A 24,569-nucleotide genomic window follows, 5' to 3' on the forward strand; every position below is an offset into this window, starting at 1 on the left:
CATCTTTAGGAACTCGCTACCCGTCGGCGAAACCACGCCTGAGAGCTCTTCTCGTTTGTTCGCACCTCCAATTAAAGTATAAGCCACGAGTAATGAGTTCAACAAATTTTGTGATGACAACTTTCTTCCAATAAATTGGTATCCGAACACGCCGATATTTTTAAGGAACCGACTTCTGCAACAACATCTGCAATACACAGAATCGACACAGGCGAACACCCTCCAATCGCTTTGCCACCGTACCGCTTATCACCTCAACGTAAAGAGTTACTCAAAATTGAACTCGACAAAATGCTGAATGCAGGCATAATAGTGCACTGTGAATAACCTTTGGCATCCCCAGTGGCCCTTATACCCAAGAAATCGGGTGGTATACGAGTGTGCATCGATTATAGAGAGCTTAATGCTATCACCAAACCAGATAGGTATCCGTTACCATGAATTGATGATCTGTTGCATGAAGCGAAAGCCACTAAATACATGTCAACGTAAGACTTACAATCGGGTTACTTGCAAGTTGGTATGAGAAACGAGGACCAAGACAAAACTGTTTCCGTTACGCCATTTGGGATGTACAAATTTACGCGAATGCCTTTTGGCCTGAGTAATACGCCAACGACCTTACAGCGACTGATAGATCGCCTTAAGATCTCGTTATGTGAAATAACTTTAGTTGCGTATTTGGACGACATTATTTTATGTTCCAAGAGTTTTGCAGATCACTTAGACGAGCTTAGAAAGCTTTTTGATCATCTCAAGCAATTCGGTCTCAAGGTTAATCGACTGAAATGCCATTTTGCTTGTCAAGCTGTGAAGTATTTGGGTCACATATTAACACCTGATGGTATCAAGGTTGATCCAGACAAAGTTTCAGCCATATCAATCCGCAAGCCTCCGAGAAACGTGACGGAGTTACTATCGTTTCTACAAGTGTGCTCCTGGTTCAGACGTTTTGTACCCGCCTTCGCAAATTTCGCAAAGCCGCTTTCACAGCTGACGAAAAAAATGTTAAATGGGAATGGTCGGATCAACAGCAGAAAGCGTTTGATGAACTAAAGCAGCTATTGACAACGACACCAATTTTAAAGCAAGCAGATGAAAACTTGCCGTTCATCCTCAAAACCGATGCTAGTGGATATGCACTAGGAGCAGTCCTGATCCAGGGGGAGGGGCCAGATGAGCATCCCATAGAGTATGAAAGTAGATTGCTAACAAAAGCCGAGCAAAACTATTCCACAATTGAGCGGGAAGCCTTGACTATCGTATGGGCTGTGCAGAAATTCCGAGGATATATTAAAGGCTCCGAGGTGAAACTCATTACTGACCACCGGCCATTGAACTGGCTGATGAAATTAAAATCTCCAACAGGAAGGCTTTCTCGTTGGGCATTATTGATACAGTCTTATAATATACAAATTGATTACAAGCCTGGAAGAACTAATGACGTAGCAGATGTGTTATCGCGGCCGCGGTGTGAGGCCTAATACGTTGCTGAAGAACTCTGCGATATATGCTCATTCGAAATTGATCTTATGTTCGGGCGTAAACTGAAGACGACTGACGCTGTCCAGCATGATCTACGAGCCACCATACAGTCTGAAAACTTTATCGCTGAGATCACTCCATATCTAAATACCCAGACTAACGCATTTCAAAACGCTCGTGAATGTGAACAGAAACAACAAGATCACAATAAAGATTTTGCCAATCCTCAAAGGCGTGAGCAAGAAGGATTAGAAATTGGATCCAAGGTTCTAGTGACCACTCACGTGTTAAGCAATACCGCTAAGGGCGTAACTTCCAAAGTCGTACCACGACGAGATGGTCCTTATATCATCATTGGCAAACAGGGTTCCTCCGCCTATGTTGTAGCTCATGAGGATAATCCACAACATCCTTTAGGTACATATCATGCGTCGTCATTGACACCGTTTCGAAGGTCCAACGCTGCTCCTGAGAATCCAGTGAACATGATACGTCGTCGAGGACGTCCACGAAAGGCTACGAAGTAGGATACCTCATAGGGTCGATATCAGTATCCTAGGGGGAGACTGTAGCGAGTCAATCGGTCAATCAAATAACCTTATTGCTTTATGTTATAAAAAACACAACACTGTTTACATGCAACTCTGTGAGAATACCATTGTAATACTACTCTGTTCATATTGTATGTTTTTATGTATATCGCAACCCTGACAAGCACTTGTCATCGCTTCGCAAATATTTTCAGTTTTTCATTTTATTCATTCAGCCACTGGCTTCTGACGAGTGCGGTTCTCGTCCGATATTGCTTCGGACAGTCCAAACTAACCCATTTAAAGCTAAGCTGAAAGTATTTGCATACATATATTTGTGTATTTGTTGTAATTTGACTTTGTGTTCAATAAAGTGTCAGTGGACAATTGTATAATTTGAGAAACAAGAATAATTTAGATTCTTCAACTATAAAATTTTATATTTTTAAATAACAAAAATACGTTTTTTTTTAACTTTTGTTTTGCCATTTAGCGGCAAGGTACCGTTAAAAAGTAAGTAGAATTTTTCACACTGCTACGATGCCGGGACGGCTATAGGTTCGCCAAAAATACGACTTGCCAAAATGTTGGCCGATGAAGGATAGGTTAGGTGGTAGCTGCCCTGATAAGGATAGCTCACTTGGACAGCACGAAGGTTCGTTGTGATACCAAATACACCAAAAATAACGGTGACTTAGATCTAGCTACTTAGAGAATCGTTGGGTAGCAACGATAAAGCTCCGAATGATACCGATCTCAACTTTGGATAAATCCTCGGGAGATCCAAGTTAGTCGCGACCGAACAACTTTCGCATAGTTCTGGCAAAAGCTGGGCAATCAAGCATAAAGTTATTTGGTGATTCCACCTCATCATCCTCCATACAGCTGCAGCAGGATGGAGTTTCCAGTATATTGAGACGTACCGCGTGGATACCCATGGGACAGTGCCCTGTCAAAACCCCAATGTCCATTGATAGGTGAGCCTTAGTGAACCCAATTATTTCAGCAGATCTCCTGCCATCCACTTTCGGCCAGAAAGGTCTTGCTACCTGCAAGACGCGGTGTCCGCCCATCGTTTGCTGAGCTGACTCGAAGCCCTACTATGGAGGGTGGCCAGCGGGATCCCGAAATCCCTACAGCCATCTTCATCCGGTTCAGTTGTACCGATGCGGGCTAAGAGATCCGCTTGACAGTTACCCGGGATATCACTATGGCCCGGGACCCAGATAATCTTAATTGTAAAATAATTCGATGCAATCGCAAGCGAAGTCAGGCACTCCCAGACCACCCTAGATCGCACTGTAGTTGAGCTCAAGGCCTCGATAACCGCTTGGCTATCAGGGTAGATGTTAAATTCCCTAACCGTAGTAGCACTGGATAGCATTCCATCCACCGCATCCTAAATCGCAGCAACTTCCGCTTGGAATACACTGCAGTGATCAGCGAACTTAAACTTGCGGCTTAAATTTAGCTCTTGACAAAAGACCCCCCCACCAACCCTTCCATCCAGCTTCGACCCATCCGTGAACAAGTTAACCGGTCCCATGCCCCATATAATTCCTCTTACCCACTCCTCTCTCTGTAATGACTGGGGTGAAGGTTGTATAGGGAGCAGTTATCGGCATACAATAGTCCGTTCTGTCCGGGATAAAGTCGAAACTGGTAAGAAGGCTAGAGTGTCCGCGGTCAGAAAGTCCATATCCCATATCACGAAGCCTGACTAACGACCTTGCCGCGGCCGCCTTTCCCGCAATATCTACTGGGTATATGTTCAGCATGACGTTCAGTGCCGATGAAAATTAGGTAAAATTTTTTAACTAAAATTTTTGGTTGAGCTCAAGGCCGGGTTTTCTTAAATAAAACACTTGGATGTGTATTTTATTTTGGTTTTATTTTTCCATATTTCGACTTCAGTCTGAAGTCATCCTCAGGACTGGAAATAACATATAAACATAATTATTGAAAAACCAAAAAAAGGTACCAACAAACATTCATTACTTACATCTTAAGCTACGTTTTGAAGACCACTGATGACCTGATACGAAATACCAAATCTCTCCCAATTCGTTTCCAGGTATGGGTCTTGGATATCAGCTGTCTGTTCATTCAATTCAATAAAAAAAAGTTAATTCGTTTCCAAGAATGGGTCTTGAATATCAGATGGCTATAGAGCAAGGATAACCATTTAGTTGAATAATTATTGGTGCCACTTCACACGTATTATTATTCTCTTTCGTCTTTAGTTGTCGCTGCTATAGAGTTGCGTAAAACGCGCCAAACAAGTTCCAAGAAATCGGTGCGTTTTCATTACTTTCGAATAAATCAGCAAGCTGATAAAAACTTACATATATTAAAAAAGCAAAGTTTTGTAAAAATAGTTAGTGTTAGATAACTGAAGAAATATCAAATAATATATTTCCATCGCATTGCTTCGCTTTGATGCCCTGGCACCGCTTTAAGATAACAATGAACGGCTAGCCCCTTTCTTCATTTTGATGCGTATAAGCACATATATCCACATACAATGAAAAATGCCAAAAATTTATAAGAAATTACGAAATTAGATCCACAGTTATTTTAACGAACGCAAAAAGATAAAACTTGGTGAAGTACCTGCGTTATCGTCCCCAAAAAGCAGTTAATGAAACATGTTGCGTTAACCTTTGCGTATACGTAAAATTTATCTCAGCTTTAAAAAACGGAATGTCGCAACGCGCACCAAAAACATGGCCTTTATCCATCTACTTACATCAATGCGAAGGCTAAGAAGCCAACTTTTTCACCAATCGAAATTCGCTACCAAAACCCGTTTCGTGTGCAGCCCTTCGATGAATGGTGTTGTCAGAGATAAATTTTCCACGGATGAAAAATAGTTATTTTTTTCTTCGGGTTTGTAATCCAGGGGGTCAATTCCCTACATGTGAAAAACTGAAAAATATACACTGATTGAAAACTCATTTGCACATACAATTTACACTCTAAATTTTCATGCGATTCTGCAAATTTTGTGCACATTGTTTTGCTGAATGAGCGCTGAGTGTAAAAGTCTTATGTCAGTGAAAAAATATTCATCAAACGTCATGAAAACAAAAAGTCATCATTCATTCATTCAGAATCAGAATTTCAAAGTTTACACAATTTCTTGTGTACACTTTAGAACTCACAGTTAGCGAATAGGGCCCCTGGACTCGTATTACGTGTCGTGACTGAAAACTATTTTCAATCAAGCGATAACTATGCAACTGCCAAACTATTTCTGAAAATTATTATAAGTTATGGATCTAACGAGTGCTATTTGCCGCTAGTTCGCATATACCATTAATCCGATCCACCATTTCTGAGCTATTTTGATTTAAAAAATGAGTTTCGATCACTGATCGTAACACTTTATACGGGCCCTGACATCAATTCGAGGTTTTTGATAACCCAATTGACAATTTTGAGTAAATTTTCGGTGAAAATCATAAATTAAACCTTTATCATGTAAAATACCCCAAAGTTATTCTGAAATCGTGCCCAAATTTGATTTTGAGCATGATGGTATCTATGGGCAATATTAAAAAAAAAAAAAAATGCACATTTTCACGCGCTCTCAGAGAGCGAGAAGTTTCACAACAGGTCATCAGTGTTGAAGACTAAAAGAGCTCTACAATAGTTATATGCAATGATAGGATTTTAAGGCATTTGCCTATTTTGCCTGCTTGATCCTATCTGTAAATTAAATCAAGAATGACGCGTTTGAAATCTTTTTTATTAAAAATATAAATTTTTATTTTACCTTTTTTGTGCCTTTTTTGATTTTATCGCCTTTTTCCGCCTTTTGTAGGTGCTTTGCCTTTTTCTTGCCTTTTTATGTTGTTATGGTCCACTTGGGGGAATCACCCTTTGCACGTACTAGTTGGCTAGTTGTAGGTGAAAAGGTCAGGATTCATCTCACTCATGTCTGCCTGAGGTGGTTAAAACGATTTTTGTTTTTTCATACTAGTGGCATCGCCAAAAATTCCAATGACATTGACGATTTTTCAATATCACATGGTACCATTAGATTGGCAGCGTTGGAAGGAGCCGGTCGACGGGGATGCGGTAGCATTCGGCGAGCTCCTCTATCCTCCAAAGAAACTCGTACAGCGACTCCTCTCCCGAAAAGTGCAAATTGCAGCGGCGAACGGTATTCATAAGTTCATTTCGTCTCATTTCGGTGATGCGTTCTCTCTCTTTCCTCCGTACGGCTGTGGGCTGTAGATCTGGATTGAAGGGATCGGCTTTGTTGTTGGCTGAGGTGGCAAAGCGGACTTCCCCTCTTCCTCGTTCACTGGGTCCCTGCTCGGGCGCCGTTTATGAGGTGGGTTTTGTCTAAGGCTGGGGTAACGCTCAGTCAAAACAGAGTCAAGTAAAGGTCCCACAAACCCCTACTGAAAAAAGACACAATATTTAGGTGTTACGAACACACGCAGACACGGCTGGAGGTATTAGGCGGGCAGTGGCTTTCCATCGCAAGATGTCGAGGGGGCGGAGCGGTGGCTAACGGTCGTTGGGGCAGAAGAGGTTCGGTGGAACGGTTGAAAGGTCGGGTAACGGACGGATTGGTACGGCGGTATGGAAGCAGCGGCGGGATAGAAGCAGCGGCTTAACGGCGGTAGGGTGGCGGACGGCCAACGGTCGTCACAGCAGCGGCGGGACGGATGTAGTGACTTACGGCGGTAGGATGGCGGACGGCCAACAGTCGTCGTAGCAGCGGCGGGGCGGATGCAGCGGCTTAACGGCGGTAGGAAAGCGGACGGCCAACGGTGGTCGTAGCAGCGGCGGCTTAACGGCGGTAGGGTGGCGAACGGCCAGTGGTCGTCGTAGCAGTGGCAGGCCGGATGCAGCGGCTTAACGGCGGTAGTATTGCAGACGGCCAACGGTCGGCGTAGCAGCAGCAGAACCAGAGGGCGACGATGAGACGGCAGCGGCGGTGGGCTAGGGAGCGCGTACCAGGGCCGGGGTGAGAGGAGTAGCAGGCTGTCGACGGGGTTTACCTGGACAGCGGCTGCGTGTTCCGAGCGGGGCAGGATGGGCGTACCGGCGAGCTTGTGTTGGCCGGTGGGCTTCGGCAGTATCGGACTGATCGATCGTCTTCGGCAGGCTCGATAGTCGGCGGGGTCGGTCACCTGCGGGAGAAACCGGCGCCTAAACGTTGCCGTTGAAGGAATTTAGCAGTTGGCAGTTAGCAGTTGTCTAAATTTTTTCTTTCTTCTATTCTAATGAAAAAATTGTTCAATTAAGACAAAAAATATATCATAACCATAATAATGATAAAATAATTATTGTTAGGCCTTGAGCTCGATTCAAACTCGCGATCTTACAAATCAACAGGCCGATATAACAACAAAAAACATTTTCATAATTTTTTTTCTTGTGGCGGCCCCATCGGCGCTGCCCTAGATCCGGCCCTGTTTGTTAGTTTATTTGCTGTAGTAGGAACTTTGTTTGTTTGCACTTGTTATTTATATTATTGGCATGATTTACAATTGTTATATTTTGAAGTTAAAGTATAAAATTCGATGCTGATTCAATTAGCTCCCTTGTACGTGGCTTTGGATCGTCTGTGTCTGCCATTACTCTACTCAGGCTGTTGTATGCACGGCCCTTTCGCAAGCTCCTCGGATGTTCTCCGAAAACGTGCGCTTACTCTCTAACCTTACGCCCAGACATTTTGTTGAAGTGCTTGTTTCTATTTGTTGGCCCGAATCGTCCTGATAGTGGGAATCCCCATCTTTGTGAGGAGAACGTTCTCCATTTATGCTGTTGCTCCCTGGAGACCGTGACCCGGTTTAGTTGGAGCTGTGCCAGCTCGCTGCTTCGTACTGTTGACATAGCTTCCACGTCGTCTGCGAAAGCGGTGAGGAAGGTGCTATCTGTCATATCCAATCGAAGTAGATTGTCGTAAGTAAGATTCCAGAGATCGGCACCTTGTACCGAACCCTGGGCGGTCCGCCGTTTCAAGTCGTCCCTTAAGATTTATGGAAAATATTGCGGTACTTTGAAAGTATTTTCTAGGGTCTCAAGAATGTCGTCCCATCTGGCTACGTTAAAAGCTTTGTAACGTCCAGCATGACCAGCAAGACTATCAGTCTTTTCTGTTCTTGTTCTATCACTTGCGATAAGTGTATTGTAGAGTACCCTTACCGGAAACAATGCTATCGGCAATACAGTCCTCCCCATTCTCTAATGCTCTCGTAAGGCGTTGCTTCTGCAGTCCAATATGCACTGCGGGCGGTAAGACGATTGGAAGTTGGGCTCATCTTTCTCTTTTGGAATGAAAGCTAGCCGTGCTGTCTTCCATCTGGTGGGGAAAATTCTTTCTAACAGACATTTGTTGTACATGTTCAACATAACTTCCGGGCAGTTATTTGAAGCTAGCCTAATTGCCTCCGAGAGTATTCCGCCCAAACTCCTTTTAATATAGCGACTTTACAATTTTATCACCCCTGAAAAGCGGACTGTTATTAATTTCAAAAAAGCTAAATTCCAAAAAAGCTAAAGGCTACACAACTTTCGCAAATCAATCTTTTGCTGCTCTCCCCATCCCGACTGATGCCCGGCAAGGCGAGCGTGCATTTCGCAAGGTCATCGCTTCAGCTTCTGCACGATTTATTCCGGCCGGTAGAATGTATGAAATCATAACGCATTTCTCGGCTGAAGCTGCAAACTTAGCAAGAGAACGTGACTTGGCGAGACAACTTGACCCTAGAGACTCACATATTAGCAGTCTCAACTTGGATATCATGCGGCAGGTAAATGAACACAAAACGTGCCAAATGGGAGGAGCATCTAAATAACTGCGACCTCTCTGCGGTTATTGGTAAATTGTGGTCAATTATAATTTATATTGCATCTTTTAGTAGACAAGGCCAGTCTTGCAAACAGACGTGCACATAAACACATACACGACAATTCATCCATTACCATCACCCGTACAGGGGCCAAGCCCTCTAAATCAATAGGCCCAGACGGAATGGCCATGTCAATGCTAAAACAACTTGGCGCTGCGGGAATAAACAATCTAACGCACGTTTTCAACCTGTCGTTGAAGCCATTTGTCATTCCCAAGCAACGGAAAATGGCAAGGTTAATTCCACTACTAAAGATGGTAAACCAGCTAAGGAAGGCGAGTCACCCCTTTCGCCAGTAGCGAAGAAATTGGAAACCGTCTTTCTCCCTTCATGGCAAATCTTCGCCTAGCCACCCACCAACATGGCTTCCGTAAAATGTATAGCCCCATCACCGCGCTAAACGCTATAAACACTCAGATAAATTACGGACTAAATCAGGAAAAACTCCATCACAGGACGGTGCTCGTGGCACTTGTCCTGTAAAATGCTTTTGACACAGTCAACCACGGCACACTACTCCAAGACATAGAAGGCTCACACCATCCCCTTTGTCTAAAAGAATGGACCGCAAATTATCTGAGTGGTCGGGAAGCGTCGGTTCAAGCTAGGAAAGAAATCTCAAAGTCTAGGAAACTCAAACAGGGGGTACCACATGGTGGTGTACTATCCCCGCTTTTGTTTACTTTCTACATATCAAAACTCTCTTCCCCACCAGAAGGAGTTACAATCATTTCCTATGCCGACGACTTCACGATTATGGCAACGGAACTTGGCGCTTCAATAGATCCATTAGTTAATAAAATAAATAGCTATCTCCCCGATCTTTCTAGTTTCTTCAGCTCGGTAACCTGGCATTAACACCGACGAAATCCATGGCCACTCTGTTTACGATGTGGAAGGTACAGATGTCGCAAATATTGGACGTTCACATCGATGGTGTCACACAACCGACTGTCAGTCACCCAAAGATGTTAGGGATAACGTTCGATAATACTCTGACCTTCAAGGCGAATGCCACCGAAATTGTATCTTAAGCACAAAACCGCAACAAAATCCTCAAGTCGCTTGCCGGCTGCACCTGGAGAGAAAATAAAGAAACGTTGCTAACCACGTACAAAGCAATTGGCCGGCCGCTCATGAGCTACGCGTCACCAGTTTGGTCGCCTGGTCTTAAAAATACATACTGGAAAAATCTGCAGACCTGTCAAACTGCTGTAATCAGAACTGCCACCGGATGTCTCTTTATAACCCCCCAACACCACCTACATACATAGCGAGGCCAAAAAGCTCAACGTTAAAGAGCACAACGAAACGCTGAACTGTCACAAACCAGGACATCCTAGCAAACAATTTCTTGATTTAGCCCCGCTTCCACGGGGTATATTGGGATGGATTTGGCTTTCAGTGGGCTTAGGGAAATGAAAAAAATATTAGTTAATAACACTAGAACATTTGATGGGGATCGATTTTAAGTCTCATTACACGACGTTTTTATTTATGAGCATTTTTCATAAAGTCTTAAAGAAAAAAGTTATAGCAAATAAAAAAATTGTATGTATGGGAAAAATCACATTTTTACCGTTAACTCATTTTCCTCACATTTCCTCAAAACTTCGTTAATTTATTTATATAGTTAGGGTTATATACTATGCAATGTACTCGGTTTCATGGTTCGAAAAGGTTCGGGTGTTTTTGTTTTTAATTTTTTTGATTTTTTTAGTATTGCGAAGCACTTTTTAATTTTGGGTAGAATTTAAAAACAAAAATATTTTTTTTTTTTTTTCTTTTTTTTAATGTTAGTGTTGCGAATCACTTTTTAATTCTGGGTAATATTTAAAAACAAAAATATTTGATAATTCATATGCATTTAATTTTTTATATTGAATTTGCATTTAGCAATCCAAAAAAGGTTTAAATCAAAAATTTAGCTATTCGAGCTTGTTCGTTCATGTTTTTTTTGTTATATGATGCTTACTATTCCAGCTTGTTCGTTAGTACCACAAGAGTAATTAAAGAAATCTCCAAATATACATATAGGTATATGACCAAAAAAAAACTACAAAAAACAATTTTTATTATTTTAAGTAAATGTTGCGTTTCATATGTGGCATGTATATTCGCACCCAATTAAAATTGAGAAACTAAAATATTTAGTTTTCTGTATCATAGTCGAAATTTTGAGGTAGGACTAGTAGAGATTTCACTTCTTCGGATATTTCCTCATGCTTACTAGGTAATTTCGATCTCCTCGATGAAATAAATGGGTCAGAAGTAACTAACAAATTATTTAAAATGTCCTCCTTTGTGGCTTTGCGGCTAATTTTCTTGCATGGCCTCGACGATATGCTCTAAAATCTTTATTTCTGGATTCAGCGGCTTCTTCGGACAACTTTTCGATAGGAATTGTACCAAAATACTCTATTATTGAAGCTCTGTGTACTAAAATTTTATGTACACTTGAAGGCATGTAATACCATTCATATAGTTTGACGTAAACTAGAATGGTTTCTTTGGCGTACATGTTGAACTTTTTTACATTTATTGAACACCCGCATGAAAATGCCCCTAATATTATAGAGAATCTTTGAATGAGATTTTCACTAACACCAGTTATAGAGGCGTTAGTTTTGATGTCAACGAAAAATCGTCTAGCGGTATTTCCATCATTCGTTGTACCGTGCCCTTGCTTTACCACATCTACCAATAAACCAGTCTGAATAGTAACAAGTAAGGAAGGCTAAGTTCGGGTGTAACCGAACATTACATACTCAGTTGAGAGCTGTGGAGACAAAGTAAGGGAAATCACCATGTTGTAAAAGGAACCTAGGGTAACCCTGGAATGTGTTTGTACGACATGTGTATCAAATGGAAGGTATTAAAGAGTATTTTAAGAGGAAGTGTGCCATAGATCTATAGATGGACGCCATTTAGGGATATCGCCATAAAGGTGGACCAGGCCTGACTCGAGAATTTTTTTGTACGATATGGGTATCAAATGAAATGTGTTAATGATAATTTTAAAAGGGAGTGGGCCTAAGTTCTATAGGTGGACGTCTTTTCGAGATATCGCCATAAAGGTGGACCAGGGGTGACTCTAAAATTTATTTTGTACGATATGGGTATCAAATAAAAGGTATTAATGAGTATTTTAAAAGAGCGTGGGCCTAAGCTCTATAGATGTACGCCTTTTCGAGATATCGCCATTAACGTGGACCAGGGGTGACTATAGAATTTGTTTGTACTATATGGGTATCAAATGAAAGGTGTTAATGAGTATTTTAGAAGGGAGTGGGCCTAAGTTCTATAGGTGGACGCATTTCGGAATATCGTTATAAAAGTGGACCTGGGTTGACTCTAGAATGCGTTTGTACAATATGGGTATCAAATGAAAGGTGCTAATGAGTATTTTAAAAAGGTGTGGGCCTTAGTTCTATAGGTTGACGCCTTTTCGAGATATCGCCATAAAGGTGGACCAGGGGTTACTCTAGAATTTGTTTGTACGATATGGGTATCAAATGAAAGGTGTTAATGAGTATTTTAAAAGGGCGAGGGTCTTAGTTCTATAGGTGGACGCCTTTTCGAGATATCTCCATAAAGGTAGACCAGGGTGACTTTAGAATTTCTTTGTACGATATGGGTATCAAATGAAAGGTGTTAATGAGTATTTTAAAAGGGAGTGGGCCTTAGATCTATAGGTGGATGCCCTTTCGAGATATCGCCATAAAGGTGGACCAGGGGTGACTCTAGAATTTTTGTGTACGATATGGGTATCAAATGAAAGGTTTTAATGAGTATTTTAAAAGGGTGTGGGCCTTAGTTCTATAGGTGGACGCCTTTTCGAGATATCGCCATAAAGGTGGACCAGGAGTAACTCTAGAATTTGTTTGTACGATATGGGTATCAAATGAAAGGTGTTAATGAGTATTTTAAAAGGGCGTGGGCCTTAGTTCTATAGGTGGACGCCTTTTCGATATATTGACATAAAGGTGGACCAGGGGTGACTCTAGAATTTGTTCATACGATATGGGTATCAAATGAAAGGTGTTAATGAGTATTTTAAAAGGGAGTGGGCCTTAGTTCTATAGGTGGATGCCTTTTCGAGATATCGCCATAAAGGTGGGCCAGGGGTGACTCTAGAATGTTTTTGTACGATATGGGTATCAAATGAAAGGTGTTAATGAGTATTTTAAAAAGGCGTGGGCCTTAGTTCTATAGGTGGACGCCTTTTCGGGATATCGACATGAAGGTGGACCAGGGGTGACTCTAGAATTTGTTTCTACGATATGGGTATCAAATGAAAGGTGTTAATGAGTATTTTAAAAAGGAGTGGGCCTTAGTTCTATATGTGGATGCCTTTTCGAGATATCGCCATAAACGTGGACCAGGGGTGACTCTAGAATGTGTTTGTACGATAGGGGTATCAAATTAAAGGTATTAATGAGGGTTTTAAAAAGGAGTGGCCCTTAGTTGTATATGTGAAGCCGTTTTCGAGATATCTACCAAAATGTGGACCAGGGTGATCCAGAACATCATCTGTCGGGTACCGCTAATTTATTTATATATGTAATACCACGTACAGTATTCCTTCCAAGATTTCAGGGGCTTTTGATTTCGCCCTGCAAAACTTTTTCATTTTCTTCTACTTAATATGGTAGGTGTCACACCCATTTTACCAAGTTTTTTTCTAAAGTTATATTTTGCGTCAATAGACCAATAAAATTACCATGTTTCATTCCTTTTTTGTATTTGGTACATAATTATGGCATTTTTTTTCATTTTTCGTAATTTTCGATTTCGAAAAAGTGGGCGTGGTCATAATCGGATTTCGGCCATTTTTTACGCAATACAAAGTGAGTTCAGATAAGTACGTGAACTGAGTTTAGTAAAGATATATCGATTTTTGCTCAAGTTATTGTGTTAACGGCCGAGCGGAAGGACAGACGATCGACTGTGTATAAAAACTGGGCGTGGCTTCAATCGATTTCGCCCTTTTTCACAGAAAACTGTTATCGTCCTAGGAGCTAAGCCTCTACCAAATTTCACAAGGATTGGTTAATTTTTGTTCGACTTATGGCATTAAAAGCATCCTAAACAAATTAAATGAAAAAGGGCGGAGCCATGCCCATTTTGAAATTTTCTTTTATTTTTGTATTTTGTTGTACCATATCATTACTGGAGTTGAATGTTGGCATAATTTACTTATATGCTGTAAAGATATTAACTTTTCTTTTAAAATTTGAATTTAAAAAAAAAAATTTTTAAAAAGTGGGCGTGGTCGTTCTTCGATTTTGCTAATTTTTATTAAGCAGACATAAAGTAATAAGAGTAACGTTCCTGCCAAATTTCATCATGATATCTTCAACGACTGCCAAATTACAGCTTGCAAAACTTCTAAATTACCTTCATTTAAAAGTGGACGATGCCACGCCCATTGTCCAAAATTTTACTAGTTTTCTATTCTGCGTCATAAGCTCAACTCACCTACCAAGTTTCATCGCTTAATGCGTATTTGGTAATGAATTATCGCACTTTTTCGATTTTTCGAAATTTTCGATATCGAAAAAGTGGGCGTGGTTATTGTCCGATATCGTTCATTTTAAATAGCGATCTGAGATGAGTTCCCAGGAACCTACATACCAAATTTCATCAAGATACCTCAAAATTTACTCAAGTTATCGTGTTAACGGGCAGACGGACGGACGGACGGACGGACATGGCTCAATCGAATTTTTTTTCGATACTGATGATTTTGATATATGGAAGTCTATATCTATCTCGATTCCTTTATACCTGTACAACCAACCGTTATGCAATCAAAGTTAATATACTCTGTGAGCTCTGCTCAACTGAGTATAAAAATTATTTTAGTGAAGCCAAAATTGCCTGAAATTGCAAAAAATACCTATATGTACACATATGCTCGTTAGGGTATGTCGATATGAAACCCGGTTACTATAAGTGTCATAACCTCTTTAAATTAGGTTTTACGAAAAAATGTTATATAACAATAAATTATGGAAAAAGATCACAGAATACGAAAATGTATATTTAAAGTCCTAAGTCCCAAATTTTCAATTTCGTTCAACTGTGCGGGAGTTAGGGAAACATCTCCATAAGCACTATGACGAGATCCGGCACCTGAAAACACAGCCGTTTGATCCAGACAAGCACAAACAACCACACCAACCATCTTTTCAGTTATAATGTAGAACCCTCTAACACCAACCTCCCTATGGCCCGCCCCTGTTGAAACTGCGAGTTTTCTTGGACTTAGATGATAATTTGTGAGTGATCGTGCTCATTGAATGGGACGAAGCGCTGTTAACACAATAACAACCTCGTATATCAGGCTGGTTTGCGGACCTAGCTTCTTCGCTACTATTTTATATTCTTGTCCCCAAGGTTTCGATACATTTTCTCACAAAGCGCTTTCCAGCACTTACGTTTGCTTTACATGACACCGAGAGCATTCTTCGCTCCTTTGTATGCTTCCCACTTTTCTAGAGCCCCAGGCGTATATTCCGTAGCTCCGAGACTTCGCTGTTCCACCAGTATACCTGCTCCTTGGCATAGAGACATTGCAAGTATGACCAAGGCAGCACATTGTTTGTTCAACTGTCTTTTCTGCCGCACTTGTGCTGTTGGTTATCCGTCGAACATCATCCAGTGCCGATGCGGAGCACATAGCAGAATCGACCTTTGGATGCGTCTCATGTCAACGTTTTGCGTGACCCATTCGAAAAATGTCTCTGACTGGTATCAGTGAGGTGGAAAGTAATGTAGTTGCGATCGATGTCAGTTAGTTCTCCTATGACGCTTCATCAAGGTGTAGTTAATGTAGCAGAAAATGCATTAGTGGCACTTTCAAGTATGAAATATCAAAAACTAGAAAAATTAAAAATAATTACTTGGCGCAATTTACCTCCGAGAAAATTTAGACTGAGCTTCTCTTTAGATTTGCGTCGTGCTCCTTTTTTATAGGTTTGTTACGAATTTGCGGGTCGGTACCTACATATTTTATGTCAACTCGGAACAGCAGCTGCAAGGAATTTTTCAAACTTTTTTTTCGCCTAAATTCCTCATTGGTCATGAATTTCAACGAGTCAATCGCTAATCAAAAAGTGTGATCTCGTTGTACAGTGTTATTATTGTTTGGGTCATTCCATCAATACAAAATATCGAAAAGATTATGCATGTTGTATATAATAATAGTTTTTATTTTTCCTCTATTTAAAATTTTGAGTAATAATTTCCTGGTAAAATTTAAGTATGCGTTAAGCGTACGTATGCATGAAGCAATCGTCAAATGAATACAATTGTAAATTATAACTTTTAACGCATATTAAAGTACTTTGGTTTGTTATTTTCCACACGAGCAACTTATTAAGTATTCTCTCATTTAGCAAGCTATTTAGAAAAATAGTACCATAAGACATACATTCATATACACATATGTGCATATACATATACATATATCCCCCTCAATGTTAAGTATTGTTAGCAAATTTATATTTTGTTATGCAAATGCAATACATAAGTATATATTGTCATTATAGCGACAACAATGTAGTATAATTCAACAGTATATTTTAGTCAGATATTAATTAAAAATAATTAAGAAATCTAAATTTTGATTCCTTGTTTTTCTGCCTCCTTCTTATATTTTGTTACATATATACTATCAGGGTCATATTTTTTTTGAAGCTGTTCCCATTCAGCAGGTTTGTTATCAATGATATAACGAATAACTTTGTCCGTATTTTGTTTTTGCTTTTCACTGCATTTACTACACTCAGTTTTTAGTGCATCTGGAAGGCTTTTTTTCAGCTCACGACCCTCTGGTGTACACTTGCCAGCATCAATGAGACATTTAAAATAGTTATTAAATAAGCGATCCGACTTTAGGATTTCATCAACATCGATGTTATCGTACTTAGTTGTATACTTGTCTTCTGCAGCGGCTAGAGCGGCAAAAGACAAGATGCCGGCAAATACCAAAAGTTTCATTGTATATGAAATATCTGCAACAAAAAACACATGCACAATTACATTTATACCTCGTATTGACGAAAAATTTAAATATTTAGCTGGTCGAAGGTCTCATTTCTATCAAACTAGTACCTAATGATTACACAACCGATACAAATATGCGCTTTGCTGTTCGCTCCACAGTAGCCAAAGCTGTAATTAATTTATTATCAACAAACGTATAAAGTTTTTGTATAAAGCAGGAAACTAAGTGGGTAAACTAGCAAATAGAAATTACAATTTAACGCGATATGACTGCAGTGGCTCACAACAGTATATTAAATATTACGTGTGCACAAATTTCGAATATCTTACACGTTTCGTTTTTGTGATGTATATTCTTATCGTTGCTATACATGTCGTCTAACAGCCAGTGCCGATTAAAAGACACGATTGACAACCATTTTTATTTGTTCATCCTAAAAGTGCCGAAAAAATTGGTAAGTCAAATAGTGAGCTCCTATTTCAACAAGCAACGATCCCAAAAAACACAGTCAATGATGCTAAACCTTTCAGAATCAAATATTTACAGACAGAACCTTTCCAAAGTCTTGGCATAAATCCCATAGAAACTCCTTTGTCCTATCTTGAAATGAAGTGCGCAAGCACAAAACTTCATCGAAAAGCGATTTTTCTCGAAGGGTGGGAAAATATTACGGCAGAATTTAGGAAAGCTAATAAGATTTATTCCACATTTTTTTACAAATACTACTCAAAACCAAAATACTTTTGTGAGCATACAAACATTATTTTTTATGTTTTTATTAGTTTAATGAAAATCGAAAAAAAAATTTAAATTTTAATGATTAATGTCATTTGTTTTAAGTATTAGCTTTAATATTACTGAGAGTTTTTCTGAATGAATATAAAAAATATAAAAATATTCGAATGTTTTTATTATTAGCTTAGAATGCAAAATATTTTTGCGACACTTTATGTACGTGATTTTTGAAGTTGGACTTTTTTTGATTTGTTGTTTTACGTTTATCAATCTTTTGCAAATAGTCTTTCGACCTTGATTAATAATTTAAAGCGTACTTACATATAACAGGGGTAAAACGCAAGCACTGAAATTCAAGAAACATTATCATCAAAACACCATTATGTGTTTTACTTTTAAATTTTAAATATAGCTAGATATATAAAAAAATTTATGAAAATAAAAATTCCAAGCCAAACAAGAAAGTTGTATAACCGAGCGCTGAGAGAAGTTGGGTGCTCAAAATATCCGAACCGAATTTTGTTTATAGTTTAAAACAGCTGAATTATATTTATCAATATTGCCGAAAGGTTTGATAACCTATTTTTGTGACTCAAATGCTAATTTTGACCACATTTAGTAATATTCAAATTTTAATTTTTTGACTGAGCACATATTTTATCGATTTAGGTGTTTTTTCTAATTTGTTCTTGCAATTTTGGTATGCTTTTCCTGCGTTTTCGAAAAAATTCTTTTATTTATTTGGCAACTACACTTTTTGTCAGTGTACTCTACAGGTTATTATTTTTATTTCTTCATTAAGTAAGGCGCTCATATTTTCTTTTTATTAACGTAGTGTAACCTTGACCTAAATCTCAGGTTTCGAAAATAACTGCATATTATGTAGGCTTTTTCTTTTGATTGCACATGTGTTAATTTACTTACATTACACAATCAAACACAAAAGATTTAAGCGACAAACGCGTTCCGAGTTGTATCGACAAAGCTTACTGACTGCACTTGTCGAAAAGTCCAGCTTTTTATAGTTTAAGCAATCGAATTAGCTATGTAACTACTGCGTATTCACTTCGGGGCTTAATTAACTGGTTAAATACTAATATATATTTAGGTATGTATACATGTGGGTATGTACAAATGTAGGCTTCCTTTAAACATCGAAAAATATAAATACGTTGTTATTAACTTCTAAAAAAAAGTCCAAGTCACTCATAAATAGTTTTTAGTTAAGTAAGGTTCACTTAAGGTTTCTAATAGTTTTCACCCCATGTTTTCGCATGTCTATATTCAATAAAAATGATGGAAATGCCCAATAAGCAAAATAACGAAAATTTCCAAAGTCTGAAAATATGTTAATTCTGAATATGGGGACGTATGGTGTTAAACGATCAGTGATTGAAAGCCGCTTTTTAAATTACAAATTTTCAACCGAATCAATAACATGTATGAACAAGGGATAAAGCATAATCAGTTTTTTATTATTAGTTAAATTTTGACAGACCGAAAGAAAAATTTGATACTTTACGTGGTGAATACGAACTCATCAGGCTAGATACAATTTTTAAATATGAATGTGTATTCATGCAAAGAAAAAATTTAGCTGAAAAACGTAAAAATTAGATATAATAACAAAATAGAAGATTTGCTCCGGTTTTTTGTGTCCATCTAATTTTACTTACTTACTTAAGTGGCGCTTAACCGTTTAAATATCAATTGAGAAGTTGCGTGCGGGTCGAAGATCCCTTTTTGCATAAAACAGCTCAATAGGAAGATGAGGTCCAGTTTTATACCCACACTAAATATTTGTTTATCTCGTGACAACGTAAAATGTAAAGCTCTCTGTCAGCTTTTTGCTTTTTTCATAAAAAAAATTTTAGTTTCTCATACTCTCATACAGTATGCATCCCCATATAAGCTATGTTAACATCTCCCGATTTCGCTTAAATTTCACCCTTTTTAACACGAGAATTGGGATATACAAAAATTTCATTAGCATACTACCGTTGCTTCTATGTTATTTGCAAAAAGCTAACACCTAGAAAGATTATATGTGAAGTATACTATATCCCTCCAGTCAAAACAACCCAGTTGTATACTAGAAGGAATCTTACTTACTTACTTAATTGGCGCTTAATCGTTTAAACGGTTATGGCCGTCCAAAAAGGCGTGCCAATCGCTTCTTCGCTCTGCCAACTGGCGCCAATTGGTCACAACAAGGGAGTTTAAATCGTAAAGAAGAATACTAGTTTACCAAAAATCCCAGCTAGTTTGAGTTCTGTCTTTTTTCCATATTAGCAATTGGTATATTCAACACAGCGATGTCCTACGAAATATCAATTGCCAGTCTCTGCATCAGCATCATACCTGTTGACAAACTAGTCATTATATACACAAAAATCGTACCAGATGCCATGCTAGCATGCTAGTCAATATTTGTATCAAGGTCACACCATTTAACACGGTAGTCAGCCTCTGCGTCAGCATTATACCAGATGGTATACTAGTTATTATAAACACCAATATCATACCAGTTCACATACTAGTTAGTTCATGCAACAGTATATTGATAACAGCATTCACCGGGCCTGACCTAGCGGAGATATTTACCGACTCAGTGTGGATTAGGCTTAGGACCTCATTATGTTTATTTGGATCAATAGGCTGAGTTGGTAGGTGCTGCATCTCATCGTAGTGTCTACGGAGATATTTCCTTATCCCTCTGTGAGGTGGGGCTAGATTAAGCAGTTGTTTACTGGGAGTCCCCGCTGGTAACTCGTTCTGGTGGTAAAGAGAGCTTTGATATGTAAAAATTAAATAGAATCGGTGAAAGGACACCACCCCTTTGTTTAATTCTCCTAGGTTTGGAGGACTCGCTCTTAAATTGAACCGACGCTTTCCCACCTTTCCGATAATTTGCGGTCCATCATTTTAGACAAGGGTGAACCTTCTATGCCTTGGAGTAGTGTGCAGTGATTGATTGTGTCAAAACCATTTGACAGGTTCAGTGATTGAGTTTTAAGTGGTTCAATCCGCAATTTATCTGAGTGTTAGTGGCGTTAATCGCGGTGGTAGTGATGTGCATTTTACAGAAGCCATGCGCATGGCTGGCTAACCGAAGACTTCCGTTAAAATGATCAATCAGAGCGGTTTCCAACCTCTTCCCTACTGACTAAAGGAATGATAACGACTCACCATTGTTAGCTGGGCTTCTAGGCCGTGGTAGTGGAATTATCCGTTCGATTCTTAATTATTCTGGAGGGGAAAAGAAGGCAAAAACAACAAGTAGAAAACATGTGTCAGGTTACTGATGTCCTTATCCACAGTTTTCTAGCATCGGGATAGCTATTCCGTCTGCGCCTATTGATTTAGAAGGTTTGGCCTTTTTAATGGCTCCATTAGTATGTAGAAGTAACGGAGATCATGTTTGTGTTTACTTGCCCGTTGATTTGAACGACGTCTAGCCTTGTTAATTGAAGTATGCATTGCAAATTGAATTATGCATTGCAGAAAGCGTTCGCGCATTTCATAGAGCCCAACAAACAAAGTCCTTATCAATGAACTATTCAAATACTAACTAGTATGAATAACCCCACAAAATTCTAGTCAATGAACTGTATTGTTTGCTGACTACTTTGGCTTTTGACTGCAGGGATATTAAGAAAATATTTCAAACACTATAACAACAAACGGCTGGACTGTATGCCATTTTGCACATCCCACCTGTAGACATGGTAGCAAAGAACAAAGCGTTAACGACCGCAACCAGGCTCGGTGCTTCGGGGCAGCTTGAGCGCCGACCATATGGCCATAGTAGTATAGCGTCATCAATCACAAGACGAACAGACTACATGATTCCCTATCTGCGCTTCGAGGGAGATCTTAAGGCCACAATAGAGGTGGACGGTTGGCGCAAGGGTGCGCAAATGGCGGGCGAGGCGATACATGTGTACACCGATGGTTCCAAAGTAGTGGAAGGAGTAGGGCCTGCGGTATACTGCGCTGATCCGGAAATAACCATATCCTACAGGCTGCCGGATTACTGTAGCGTTTTCCAAGCGGAAATATTAGCCGTAACCAAACCAGTAGAAACCCTGGAAGAGAATAGCTTAAGCTGCAACCGTGTTAACTTTTATATTGACAGTGAAGCAGAAATTAAGGCAATAATCTCGCATAGCACAGCATCTAAATGCGTGTTAGAGTGTAAGCAGTCTCCGGAGAGAATCGGGATAGGGAGAAGCATACATCTGTATTGGGTCCCAGGGCATATGGGAATAGATGGGAATGAAAAAGCGGACGAACTAGCTAAAAAGGGCGCATCCCTTCAAGCTTGCTCCGTAGATGTCCCAATTAGATTGGACGAGATTAAGCGAAGTCGAGAGGTGCACATGATCGACCAAGCGGGAAAGGCGTGAGTTCAAGCACGGGGCTGTAAAGTGTCGAAGATTATGTGTAGGTCTTACTACCTCAGACTAACACAGTTGCTCCTATCATTAAAAAGAGAGGACTGTAGGCTCATGACGGGTATTCTGACTGGACACTGCCTTCTGGCGTCACATGCCTTTAAACTAGGCTTGGTCAGTGATAGCAGATGTAGGAAGTGCGGGTTGGAGGAGGAAACGATCGAGCACGTTCTGTGCTCGTGCCCTGCACTTGCCAGGCTAAGACTCCAGCTATTAGGAGTGATACAGCTGTCAGATCTAGAAGCAGCAAGTGGCTTAAGTCCTAGGAAGCTTCTAGTATTTGCCAAGAGGACGGAGTTATTTTATAACATAGGTCCTGGTTTTTGATAGGGTTTTTTAGTTTGGTCGTTAAAACAAACTTCTGGTAACACTACGGACTCAATCAGTCTATGTGAGGTCCTCGTGGACCGGCCAGTTCAACCTACCTACCTACCATAACAACAAATATGCTATACCACCTCAAATGTTTAAAACACGAAAATCTCAAAACGTAATTTTCAAAGAAGATTCCTTTTTGCCCGCAATTGCCAGTCTCTTAATAATTGGCATACTAGGCATTATTTACACCACCAAATAATTCCAGGTGCCATATAGTCAGTATATACATACATCAGGGCCATACCAATTAACATCTAAAGCGTTAGCGTCAAGTTAGTGAGCGTACTTCTATACCAATCTAAATTGTGCTCTACTTTCCGGATAAATACACGAATATCTTTTAACATATGTATTTATTTTATTGAAAAACATTATGCGGCGGGATGTGTGGGCGAAAGAAGGTCTTTAAAAGGGGTGTGAAAATCGTTTTCACATTTAAAAAAGTGATATTTTGAATAATACGAAAGCGAGGTTTCTTTGTTTTTTTCAAAGTCGATAACTTCGCGAAATCTCAGATTCAAGGTTTGAACTCGAGCTCAAGGCCTATAACAATAATTCTTACAATAATTGTTGTGTTTTTAAGTTTTATATAATTGAAAAATTATTTTGTAATTTGGAATAGAAGGAGAAAATATTTCAGACACCTGCCATAGCTGCGCAGATAGATCAATTTCGAAGGATGATAAGCCTTCATCATCAGTACGCTTTAGGAACGCTGCGCTAAAGGCTTGGTTTCCTAGAAAGCTATATAGCGGCCGCTACATAGCTGTAGAGTGCGTTGTCAAAAATGTTGCAATGTAAAAGTAATTATGTTATGACGGTTGAAACTCACTCATCGCCATTTTTCCCACCGCTATTATCAATGCGGTGAACATTTTGTCAAAAATTTTAATTATTTGTAAAGTAAACGTTTTTGAGTTAAAACTTTTTTTGTACGTTTATTTACAAAAATAATAAAAAAAAACTGAAGAAACACGCAAAAATGCAAAATTAACTTGCCTTAACTGTTCATAGTGTGACGAATTTACTGAATTCCGCTTATTTGCAATCTTCTACTAACGTTCGAATCACTAAACTGTTGAATAAATAACTCCATTATTCAATAATGCAAAATGGCCTTTATTAAAGTACTTCACAATAACACTACTATTGCTCGCCAGATAGCGTCTTAAATCAAACTGATTGTCGTGCCTCTACTGTTGCTGCCTTTTATACTCTGTGATTTCTGGTTCGCACACTTCTAGGCGCTTCCATTTCTAGAATTTACTATTTGGTTATCAGCTACAAAATTACTACGTTTATAGCTTCTCATATGCGCGTGTATATGTGGGCACAATTATAATTGCATACTTTTGGGAGCATCCCAGAAGGGATATCTGCAAGTTTTTGTGCGTCTCTTCTCCACTGCGTGTACGTACATATGTGTAGACATAATGAGATTGATTTATTGATGTGTATACAAGTCACTGCTTAGCATCGGCTTAGAGATGATAGTATCCCTGAGTGTTACTAATGTTCGTCACACTGCCCTCCACCTCATCGTCCCGATCGGACAAATCTCTCGATCTAAACGCTGCCAGCCTTTCCAAATGAAGCGCTTTCATTTTGGTTCGTGGTTTGCCAATGGTTTGTATGCGGTACAGTACATCGTTGATCCGTATTACAACTTTGTATGGACCTTCCCAATTACACTGCAATTTCGGGAACAAACCTTTTTTTCGTTGTGGGTTGTATAACAGCACAAAATCTCCTTCGTGAAACCCTTCAGAATTAATTGCTTTATCGTACCTCGCTTTCAACCTTTCACTCATAACCTTTGCTCGTTGGCTTTCCAGATCGTGTACCTCTCTCAGCTCTTCTTCCAAGACACCAATGGATTTCTTGACATTTTTCTCCGCATCGGCATCTACCCCATACTTCAAATCAGCTGGCAGTCAAAGGTCATTGCCAAAAATTACCTTTGCGGGAGTTTGTCCCATTGTCTCATATACTACCGATCGGTAGGCCATCAAGAATAATGATATATGTTTATCGCACTCCTTATGGTACTTGTCTACTACTTTCCTTAAATGCTCCTCCAATGTTCTATTGAAAC

General features: G+C 39.5%; 1 protein-coding gene across 1 annotated transcript; it reads right to left on the reverse strand.

Annotated features, from left to right (window-relative positions):
• Positions 1–16,084: 16,084 nt before the first annotated feature.
• Positions 16,085–18,719, reverse strand: EbpIII (Ejaculatory bulb protein III). The gene is made up of 2 exons (XM_067772948.1): positions 18,564–18,719; positions 16,085–16,911 (listed from the first exon to the last, which is right to left on the reverse strand). Exon 2 carries the CDS (start codon positions 16,895–16,897, stop codon positions 16,514–16,516), a length of 384 nt encoding a protein of 127 aa, XP_067629049.1. The 5' UTR covers positions 16,898–16,911; positions 18,564–18,719; the 3' UTR covers positions 16,085–16,513.
• Positions 18,720–24,569: the final 5,850 nt, after the last annotated feature.

Source organism: Eurosta solidaginis, chromosome 3, assembly GCF_040869045.1.
Source record: "Eurosta solidaginis isolate ZX-2024a chromosome 3, ASM4086904v1, whole genome shotgun sequence".
Taxonomy (NCBI): domain Eukaryota; kingdom Metazoa; phylum Arthropoda; class Insecta; order Diptera; family Tephritidae; genus Eurosta; species Eurosta solidaginis.

Coding starts and splice junctions, on each gene's coding strand:
- EbpIII (XM_067772948.1), bottom strand. CDS start 16,897: ATGAAACTTTTGGTATTTGCCGGCATCTTGTCTTTTGCCGCTCTAGCC.